Source organism: Chroicocephalus ridibundus, chromosome 13, assembly GCF_963924245.1.
Source record: "Chroicocephalus ridibundus chromosome 13, bChrRid1.1, whole genome shotgun sequence".
Classification (NCBI taxonomy): domain Eukaryota; kingdom Metazoa; phylum Chordata; class Aves; order Charadriiformes; family Laridae; genus Chroicocephalus; species Chroicocephalus ridibundus.
Genome location: NC_086296.1, coordinates 4,607,620 through 4,617,993, shown reverse-complemented (window position 1 = coordinate 4,617,993; position 10,374 = coordinate 4,607,620). Strand labels below are relative to the sequence as shown.

General features: G+C 55.4%; 1 protein-coding gene across 3 annotated transcripts; it reads right to left on the bottom strand.

The window, feature by feature from the left end:
• Nucleotides 1-341: 341 nt before the first annotated feature.
• HVCN1 (hydrogen voltage gated channel 1) lies at nt 342-10,082 on the bottom strand. 3 transcript variants are annotated; one of them, XM_063351037.1, is made up of 6 exons: nt 10,064-10,082; nt 5,933-6,171; nt 5,303-5,407; nt 4,594-4,825; nt 804-916; nt 342-480 (listed from the first exon to the last, which is right to left on the bottom strand). In XM_063351037.1, the coding sequence occupies exons 2-6, from the start codon at nt 6,134-6,136 to the stop codon at nt 415-417; spliced, it is 720 nt and encodes a 239-aa protein (XP_063207107.1). In that variant the 5' UTR covers nt 6,137-6,171; nt 10,064-10,082; the 3' UTR covers nt 342-414. The 3 variants fall into 3 exon arrangements, with proteins under 3 accessions (XP_063207107.1, XP_063207109.1, XP_063207108.1); XM_063351039.1 differs by lacking the exon at nt 10,064-10,082 and adding an exon at nt 8,763-8,872; XM_063351038.1 differs by lacking the exon at nt 10,064-10,082 and adding an exon at nt 7,824-7,880.
• Nucleotides 10,083-10,374: the final 292 nt, after the last annotated feature.

Genomic DNA, 10,374 nt, shown 5'->3' with positions numbered 1-10,374 from the left:
GAAGTGACCTTTTCAGCTTGGGTTCTTATCGTTTGTACTGCAAGTTTCTACAAGGTGTAGCAAACAGAGAACATTATCACGGAAAAATTCAATTATGTTAAATAAGTGGTACTTTTGTGGATGTATAGCTTGTGAAGATGTGTCTTTATTAAATTACTTTGCAGTTTTGACTGTACAACTGTACAAGAAAGGTCTTACGAAATCACTGTTTACAGGGAATACGTGTGATTAATTTTCCAGCAAAACTATTTTTGTGATCCCAAGATCTAATCAAAGAGTGGTCAAATAGAAAATGTTTATAGACAACACTATACAAGAGAAAGCAGAGAGACAGGGAAGCCTTTCAGGTCAAACGGGTAGACATCAACACTGCACTCTCCAGGGCAGACCTCCCCACCTCAGAAAACCGGCCTTCTACGTTTGCTCGCTGAGGAGTCCGTGCTGTTTTAATATCTTGTTCAGCCTCTCGATTTCTTGCTCCTGTTGGAGACAAAAGTCAAATCATTAATACGGCCCTTACATTTCAGCGGTGGGAAGATCTGTGGGAACCCGAGAAACTCTTTTAAGGCACCTCCCTGCAGTAAAACAGGACAACCAGGCTAAAGTAAGTAGGACAGAGGCAGCCGTCGGTCCTTTGCAGCAAGAGGAGGACAGGCAGGACAGGCAGGGCTGTGGTTCACCCCACGACTTTCTGATGAGGAAACCAAGCTGACGGTGGCAACCTTGCAAAAGGATCCCAGGCCAGCTCGTCCCGGGGAGCAGCCAGCGGGTAAACCTTGTTTAAATTAAAAGTGTTTTCTTACCTTCTCTATGCAGCTGCGTTCCAGTTGTTCGACCTTTGTTGCAAGTTTCAGGTTTGCTTGCTTTAGCTTGGACACTTGTTGTTCAGAGCGGGTCTTTACCGATAAAATTATTCCTGTGAAACAATTCACAGTGGGTTGGTTTTACAATGTAAAACAGCCACGAGCAGGAGGTTAAACAGTACGCAGGGTCTGTGCTCAAGGAGTTAAACGTGTTCCTCCCGAGCTCTGGTTCTGTCATCTTCAAACCACCCTTCCCAAGTGTTTTTCTTAATGAGGAGGGTTTTAAATGAACGACCCTGGGGATTCAGATACCGATACTCTGCTGGGAAGAGGCAGTCTGGCCTCCGAGCTGAATTAATCAGGCAGACTGTCATTCAAATCCTGAATTTGAATTTGTTCCCTTGGCAGAGCCTGGGGGGAATGTAACTGGCAGCTTTGTTGTGACGAGGGGCTGCGTTTCAGCCGGTTTCATGGCGTCGGGAGCCTTGCTCTAACAGCACTGCGTGGCACAGCCTGGGGCACGAGGCTCGTGTCCCCCGCCCCGGGGCCGATGGCTCCTGCCAGCTGTAACGGGACGTGGCACATCCTCAGGTCCTTCAGGTTTTGGCTTCACCTTGCGCGGCTGCAGAAAGGGCACGCACTTTCTCATTACAGCAGAGGTGTCACTTCTCTGCTGACATATCGTAAGGTTATTACATATGAACTCAGCCCCCACAGCAAAGGCTTTTTCTTCCCACCCTTTTCCAGGGGGAAAAAAGAAAAAATAGCTCGGTAAGAGCATGAAGAACATCACGTTCTTCCTACCCGACAGAGCTCTCCTCCGGCTGTTGACAGAACAATGTGCACGGAGGCAGGCAGCAACACGTGCCCGCGCTTCTAGCGCTACAGGCAGCAGCCTTGGGGTTCGGGGGTTCATTTCTCTGAAGACAAAGCAAGCGTGCTGCTTATTTGCATTGATAACATCAAACAGTCCCCACCTGCCGTCACCCGGTCCCTCTCAAGCCACAGGGACTGAAGGCAGCGAGCCATGCCTTGGCTCAGACACGCAACACAAAGCTTGGGGCAGGTTTTCTTTGTCCCCTCTGTTGCTCCAAGTGGGCAGGCAAGGTGAGAAGCTTGGGGGGAAAACCAGGAACACCCAAGGGTAAGGGGATTTACTTGTTTTTCTGCTGTAAAACAGTGTGTTAAGAGACGCTGGGGTTCCTGTGTCTCACCCAGCTGCACACAAATCCGGTTTCTCTCTGACTTTCACTCCGAACTAAGAGCCACAGTCTGCTCTCACGCCTCCCCTTGTCCTGGCCAGTGCCACCGATCAGGCACGTTCTCCCCTTCAAAATGGCAGTGGGGGCTGCAGGTGACAGACTCGCCCCCAGCCATCCTTTCTTTCCTTTTATTCCAACTAAAGACTTTCATCTGCATCAAGTACAGAGCACTCAGCAAAGCACACACGTAGGCACAGGACAGCTCTTGGGCTGAGGTTTCACACAGGAATTAGGGATAATCCCACTCCCACATTTTTTGAATCCCAAAATTCTTTCCCAGAGAAGGAAGGGGAACCGGATGGGTTACATCCAAGAGTGCTGAAAGAGTTGGCAGACGTGCTTGCCAAGCCACTTTCCATGATCTACCTGAAGTCATGGCTAAACTGGGGAGGTCCCAATGGACTGGAGGGTGGCGAATGTAGCGCCCATCTACAAAAAAAAGGCAGAAAGGAGGATCCGGGAAACTATAGGCCTGTCAGTCTGACCTCGGTAGCAGGGAAGGTCACGGAGCAGATCATCTTGTATGCCATTAGAAGTCATATAATGGACAAGCAGGGGATCAGGCCTAGTCAGCATGGGTTTAGGAAAGGCAGATCCTGCCTGACAAACCTGATTTCCTTCTATGACAAGATGGCCAGATTATTGGATGAGGGAAAGGCTGTGGACACTGTCTACCTAGACTTTCGAAAAGCATTTGACACTGTCCCCCATAGAATTCTCATGGAAAAACTGGCAGCTCATGGCCTGGATGAGCATACGATCTGATGGATCAAGCACTGGCTGGATGGGCAGTCCCAAAGAGTGGTGGTCAATGGAGTTAAATGCAGCTGGCGGCCGGTCACAAATGGTGTCCCTCAGGGCTCGGTGTTGGGACCATTTCTGTTCAACATCTTTATTGATGACCTTGGTAAGGACATAGAGTGTATCACCAGCAAGTTTGCAGATGACACGAAGCTAAGCGGGAGTGTTGATCTACATGAGGATAGGGAGGCTCTACAGAGAGACTTGGATAGATTGGACCGATGGGCCAGTGCTAATGGAATGTGCTTCAACAAGGCCAAGTGCCAGGTCCTGCACTTGGGCCACAACAACCCCATGCATCGCTACAGGCTTGGGGCAGTGTGGCTGGAGAGCTGCCTGGCAGAAAAGGACCTGGGGGTTCTAATTGACAAGCGGCTGAACATGAGCCAGCAGTGTGCCCAGGTGGCCAAGAGGGCCAATGGCATCCTGGCTTGTATTAGAAATAGTGTGACCAGCAGGAGGAGGGAGGTGATCGTCCCCCTGTACTCAGCACTGGTGAGGCCACACCTTGAGTATTGTGTCCAGTTCTGGGCACCTCAATACAAGAGAGATCTCGAGGTGCTGGAGTGAGGGCAGAGGAGGGCAACGAAGCTGGTGAAGGGCCTGGAGAATAAATCTGATGAGGAGCGATTGAAGGAGCTGGGACTGTTTAGTTTGGGGAAGAGGAGGCTGAGGGGAGACCTCATCACTCTCTACAACTACTTGAAAGGCCACTGTAGAGAGGTTGGTGCTGGTCTCTTCTCACAGGTCATTAGCGATAGAACAAGAGGGAATGGGTTCAAGCTGCAGCAGGGGAGGTTTAAGCTGGACATGAGGAAAAAATTCTTCCCAGAAAGAGTGGTCAGACACTGGAACAGGCTGCCCAGGGAGGTGGTGGAGTCACCATCCCTGGATGTGTTTAAGACTTGTTTAGATGTAGTGTTAAGGGATATGGTGTAAGGGAGAACTTTGTAGAGTGGAGTTGATGGTTGGACTCAATGATCCCAAGGGTCTTTTCCAACCTAAATGATTCTATGAAGAAAATGTTTCCAGCTACAGTTGTTTCAGAAGTGTCTGAATTTATACTTATTTGCAAGTTACAATTACAACAGCAGAGTCAGTGAAGTCGGATTTTGGGACGTTTATGTTCCTCTTTTTACAGTGGGCCCTTTGAATCCAAGCAAGAAAGATCCAGAGTGAGATTGGGACGTTCCCTGCTGCATCCCTGGGGGGGATGACAGAGTCACAGCAGAACATCAGAGCAGGAAAAGCCGCTCTGCTATAGAAGTACATTCAGAAGGGCAGGGTTTTGCCCTGCTCCCCTGTTAGACTGTTGCCAAAAGGATCCTACGATGCAAACTTAAGAGGCGAGCCATTCCCCTCCAGGAGGGAAGGATACAAGAACAGAGATTACGGGTTGTTTTTAGGGGAACGTGCCTGATGCTGCTGCGATAGAGTTGGGCATCTCCACTAGCCCAAGCCACCTGCTGTGCCCCCGTCACCAAGGCATCGCACCAACACAACCAGCAGATTGCGGCTGCTCCAAAGAAATTCCAGCCTAATTAAGGCCACACTCCAGCACTGAAAACCACACGGGCAAAACTCTGAGTTTGCTGGGAAGCAAGACCTCAGGGTCCCGCAGATGGCTTTGAGAAGGGAACAAAGATGCGACCCCAAATAATTCAGGTGAGGTTGGCAAATCCATCCCACGCGCAAGGGAAAGCTCCCGACCGGCCGCACGCACCTACCGTTGATAATCCTGGCCACACGCCACAGCCGCAGCAGGATCAGCAGCCCGACAGCTTCAAACTCGTGCTCCCGAAAGATGAGGACGATGTCGAGGATGAACGACACGACGACGACGATCCCGTCCAGCACTTCAAACTTGTGGTGGAAGAACTCCCGGCGGTAGACAAAGACTTTAAACCCCACCTCAACCAGGAAGATGGTTAAAATGGAAAGGGAGAGGTAGTGGAAGACCTGGGAAAAGACAGCGCAAGTTTAGGGCCAGGAACCCTCCTGTGTGCGTGCAAGCGGAGCAGGATGGAAAACCTCTATGGCTCAAGGGCACGGCTGATCTGACTCTACAAGGAGGAGTGCTGGGGACTTTTCTTCTGCTCTAAAGGACAACCAGAGTGAGCACATGGCAGCCAGTGGCTTTGCGTAACCCGGACCAGGAGGTGTGAAGTCAACTGGGAGAAGGGTAGCGAGAGCGATTCAGCCGCAGCCCAAGGAAACGCGAAGCTACTGCACAGACTGACATGAGCCGAGCCAGGTTGGCCCCGCTCGCCGCAGGGCTGTCACACGAGTCCCTGCAGGACCTTTGTGTGCCTGCGACTGCCATCTCGGCAAAGCTGAAGGTCCAGGTCCTGCCTGCCTGGTCATCCCACCTAGTGGGCTTTGAACCATGAAAGACGGGAAAATTGCGGTTCACATTGACATTTCCCTGCATTTTACCTTTGGGGTTATGTTATATTTGTCCGGATGGATGATTTTCAAGTCCATAAGCAATTCCCCGAGGACCAACAAGGCATCCAGGATGACCAAGGAGACAACCAGGATCTGTTGGAGGAAAAGAACCGATGTGAACCCCTTCCCAGCATCGACAGATCAGCAAGAGGGGCCAATGCAGCCTTCAGCTAAACACGCCCCGAAGTCCCCAGTTTGGCTGGTAGTATTTCACGGGGCTTTCTGCTGCTCCCACCCAGGACTCCCCCAGCCCCTGGTCGCTGGGTTATTCCTGCAAAGTCTCACCTGTACCAAACCGCTCGGCTCCCCACCAAACCCAGCTCTTTCCCACCGCTTGGCGTAGGGGGGTCTCGGGAGAGCACGTGCCTCCACCCACACCGTGACGAGCGTGCACCGAGGCTTGTCGCCGCTCAGGAAACATCTGCGCCTGCTTGTTTCCGACAGGACGGCCCAGCTCGGAGACAGCAGCTGCTCTCACAGGAGCCGCAAGCGCTCACAAGCTCAGCACTGCTCCCAGCCCGCCACTGCACGCTCCATCCCACACCAGCTCTGCTGCAACAGAGCCCTTGGCCAAGTCTCACCCTCATTTCCCTTCGGCCTGCGTTTGTTCTGCCTCACCTGAAACCTGTGAGAGCTGAAGAGCTTTTTCATCATGTCCTGGAAGGAGACACGGCTCCTGGTAGGTGCCAGCTTCATCTCCGAATCCGACTGCTTCTCCCCATTCTCCCCAGCCTCCTCCTCCTCCTCCCATTTTTGATAGTCGTTGCTCCACTGCACGGGGTCGTCGCCCACCACCGTGAAGTGCTTCAGGTACCTGGACATGGCTCTGGATCAAGCTGGCATCACCCTGCCAATGTCTGAGGGACAAGAGCAGAGCGTCACCTCCCTGCTCGGGGCTGACTGAGGATGCCAAATCTCCCCCGTTCCACCACAGTGAGCATGACAAGAGCATGACATTTTGTTCAGATGTGGCCGGGCAGCGTGGACGGGCCCTGCTGACGGGAAATTGCTTAACGGTGGTGCCACTTGTTTTGCATCACCTCCCATGGCGCGAAGCAGAGCTCCCACCACCCTCCCTGGTGCTGCTGGCACCCCGTTGGGCTGCGCTACAGCAGGGAACTTCCTCGTGAGGTATTTCCAAACATCTCAAAACAAAGCATTGATTACAGGAGAAAAAAATGCCAGCCCTTATCTCGCATCTCATGATGCAAGAGGAGGCAGCTGCCGATTTCCCGTTGGAAAGAGCCATTGTGTTTCTATTAGACACTGATCGATGGAGGTTATCGGTCAGAAGCTGGAAGCAGGCGATTTCCTTCCCTTCATTGGCTCTCTTAGCCCCTATGCACCGGGGCAGGCTGCTGCTAGCATCGAGCCCCAGACAAACCCTCCACCGCGCTCCCAGAGCTGCCCTTGTCCCTTCAGGTGGCAGCGGTTGCAGCCCAGCTGCCCCCGGGTTAACTGGAGCCTCCTCACCCTCTGGCCACACCACCAAGCTGAAGAAAAGCCATAATTCCCCTTCATTAACATCAGGGGCCACTATTATTTCAGCCTTCGCAGGCCAAACAAGCAGGGGATCCCCACATTTCGGCCTGGCTGGCGGGTGATGCTGTCCTCCCCCATCTCCTCTCCCTGCATCCTCCAGAGCTGACCTCACCCCGAAGCGTCCCAGCTTCAGCCCGTCCCTGCGGGCACCCAGCGAGGGGCAGGACCAACCCCAAACGACCCCGGCTGCAGGAGAGGCTCCATCTGCGCCCAACTCTCATGATCCTCTGTCGCAGCCCCACCAGCTCATCCTTCCTCTTTGGGCATCCCGGCGAGGCTGCCTGGCCCACAAACCCTGCCGAAAACCGCTCCCGACGCCCGCAGACAACCACATCCCCCGGGCTGGCGGGACTCTCCGTCCATCCATCCCGGGCCAAAGCCGGCCGGGATGCCAGCACAAGCTGCTCTCGCCCCGCCGGAGCCGCCGCGGGTCTGCCCGTGCCCCCGGGCTGCCCTCCCTCCCCTCGGCTCCCCGCCAGGAGAGGTCCTGGGGGGCCACGGTGGGATCCGCTCCCAGCGGCGGTGGCTGGTGGGGGGCGTGTGGGCTCCGGGCCACCCCGGCACCCGCTGCGGGGGACGGAGATGGCCCCGCGCCCCCCCTTCACGGCGGCAGCACCTTCATTCCCAGCCGCGGGCGCTGAGAGGAGCCCCCCCGGGAGCCGCCCGGGGCGGCGAGCCCCCGGCCCCTTGCGGGACGGCCTCGGGGCTCGCCCGGGCCGCGGGGCCTGGAGCCGCCGCCGGCGGGTGGAGCGACGGGGACCGGGACCCCCCAGCCCCCCCGCGCCCGCCACGCCGGCTCCCGCAGCGGGACGCAGCCCCGGCCCCCGGCGGGACCCCCGAGGGGAAGGACGTGGCGGCCCCGGGGCGGGGTGGGGGGGGCGCCGCTGCAAACCCCCCTCCCCGGGCCGGCACCCACCGCGCCGAGCCCCGGCCGACCGCCCCGCCCGCCGGCCCCGCTCCCCCGTACCGTCCGCGTCCCGGCTGCGCCCGCCGCCGCCCGCCGCCTCCCCCGGCGCCGCGGGGCCGCCCCCGGCCCGGCCCCGCCTCTCCCGGCCGGGGGCGGCCCCGGCCCGGCCCCACCGCGCCCCCCCAACACCCACCGCACCCCCCCCGCTCCCCGAGCGGGTCCCGGAGCCCCCGCGCCGGGGTCGCTGTTCCCGGGTCCCCGCTACAACATTTTCCGTTTTCGCAGCTTTTTTTTCCCCCGTCCCTGAGTGGGAGCTGCCGGAACAGAACACACCGGATGGAGTTTAAACTCTTCTTTTTTTTTTTTTTTTTTTTTTTTTTAAATTTTTAAAAACTTTTTGTAATCGGTCTCCCCCAAACCCGCCCAACGAACCCAGCGGACATCCAGGGAACGGAATGGGGAGCCTCTGGCGAGATCAGGGTCGGCTGCTGAGCGGGGACACAGATTAGTCCCACAAAGAAGGGTGAGGTTCAGGGATCAGGAGGATTACAAAAACCTAATTCCTAGAAATTAGGCCTGGATTAACCTGCCTCCATTTACAGGCTCGTGTTTTATGGGCTCTTCTTATTTAGGGTCCCCCCCATCTTTCAAACACAAGCTGGTTTTGGAGGTGCCCTGAGCAAACTCAGCTGCAAAAAGGATCAGGGACCAACTCCACTGCACGTCTCCTGGGAGAAACCTGAAACATTTCCAATTCTCCCCTAATGAAGAAACACCTCACTCTTTTTACACTTTTAAAGACTAAAGACATTTGTTTCTTGGAAAGCGTTTCTTCCTGGAGAGCGCCAGAACTTTTCCTGGATCATGAAAATTTTCCAGCGCCTCGTCCCAAAGCACACAGGCCCATCCCCCTCCTCCTCCCTGGGGCAATGGGGAATCGGCACAGGCAACACCCCCCTGGAGCTCCAAAACCCCCGTCCCTCACCCCAAACCACCCACCTGCAGAGACCAGCCAGGAACCTGGAGTTGGACAGCAAGGCCAGCAGCAGGGAGGAGCTTTATCCTGGGAGTTCCCAGATAATTAAGGCATTTTGTTCTCAGCTGACTCCAGTAAACACCAACACAACCAGCTAATGATGGAAGGCACCAGCTCAGGACTAGCACTGCAGATGGCGGGTCTTCTCCTGAGAGCTCAACAGACCCAACCCCCTTTTCAGTAAGGAGTGCGGGTTTTAAGGAGAAAACAGGCCGGTTCTGCTTCTCCATGAGCTGAGTCTTCTGCGTACCCAGTGGGCTCACCTGGCCCTGAGCACAGCTGCTGGGGTGATCACAAATGTGAATGAAGCCTCATCCCCAGAATTTAAATAAAATCCCAATAATCAGCACACGCATGCAGAGCTCCAAAGAGCCATGAAGCTCTTGGTGAGGACCAGGCTGGTGCTGGACGCGATTTAAGGGCAAATCCAGCGTTACAGGACTGGGGCAGGGGGAGCTCAGCTGCCTCTCCCCGGGGCCTCACCTTAAACCTCTTCCCAGCCTGATGGTGGGTTAAACTCCCCATTTCGACCCCTTTTTTTTTTTTTACAGTAACAGCATGCTTTTTGACAAGCGAAGTCAAACGCCCACGAAAACGAGACCAGAAAGATGTGGTCGAGCACAGAGACCCCCAAGGCTCGAGCCCCTCTTTCAGTAGAAGCAGGAAGGGTAGAAAACCCCGACTGCTTGGAAAGAGCGCGACCTCGGCAACTCACCAGCTGCCCAAAATCCCCAAGGAGAGCGCGCTTTGTGTCATACCTCGCAAGCCACAACTTTGAGTAAGAACCGCTGTAGGTGGCACCGCCGGGGCAGCGCACGGGTAGCTCAGCCCACCTCCCGCACCCCCCATCGGCCCCTCGCCCCCTCCACGGCCCAGGTGCTGCAGGGGCCAACTCTCATTCAACAATTCCTGTCGGTCAGAGTTTAAACACGGGTCTGAAGCACACGGTACACATCGGGGCTCGTGTGTCCGAACGCCTGTGTCCTCCCGTGGAGGCCTGAGCGCCGTTAGGGATCACGCCTTACACTGCAGGCGAAGCTAATGCCTTGTTGATGGTTTTTAAGTAGCGCAGCTTCACCCAACAACTCGGGACTGAAAGCCACGATGGCGCTGACGCATCCTAAAGCAAACCAGGAACCGCCAGAGATGCCTGTGCTGAGAAACAGCCTTCCCACGGCCAGACGCGAAAGGGGCCTCGCCTCATTTCAGAGACTCCGCTCTCTAGAGTAACATCCGAATCGACAAATAGTGCCTCAGATCTTACCGCGCTTCTCCAGAGTGACACAGTGACGTTGGACGCAGGCAAAAGATCTCCTGCAAGATCTCCTGTGGAGATCTCCAGCAAGGCCTGGGACCCTCCCTGCTGGTTTGCCCTTCAGGGCTTCTGCGGAGCTTCGGGGCAGCAGGAAAAGGCAGTGGGGCTGCGGAGAGAAGGGCCTCAGGAGGCTCATGTGCCGCTCTCTCCATTCCGCATGCAAACTAGATGTTCCTACAAGTTTCATCACGAAAAAAAATAGGAAAAGGGCAGCTGCTGCTCCTTCTCTCCCTCCACTGATCAAAAAACCCGTAAAAAGA

Coding starts and splice junctions, on each gene's coding strand:
- HVCN1 (XM_063351037.1), bottom strand. CDS start 6,136: ATGTCCAGGTACCTGAAGCACTTCACGGTGGTGGGCGACGACCCCGTG. Junction 5,408..5,932: donor TCAGCTCTCACAGGTTTCAG/GTGAGGCAGAAC, acceptor TTCCTCCAACAG/ATCCTGGTTGTCTCCTTGGT. Junction 4,826..5,302: donor AATATAACATAACCCCAAAG/GTAAAATGCAGG, acceptor GTCTTTTCCCAG/GTCTTCCACTACCTCTCCCT.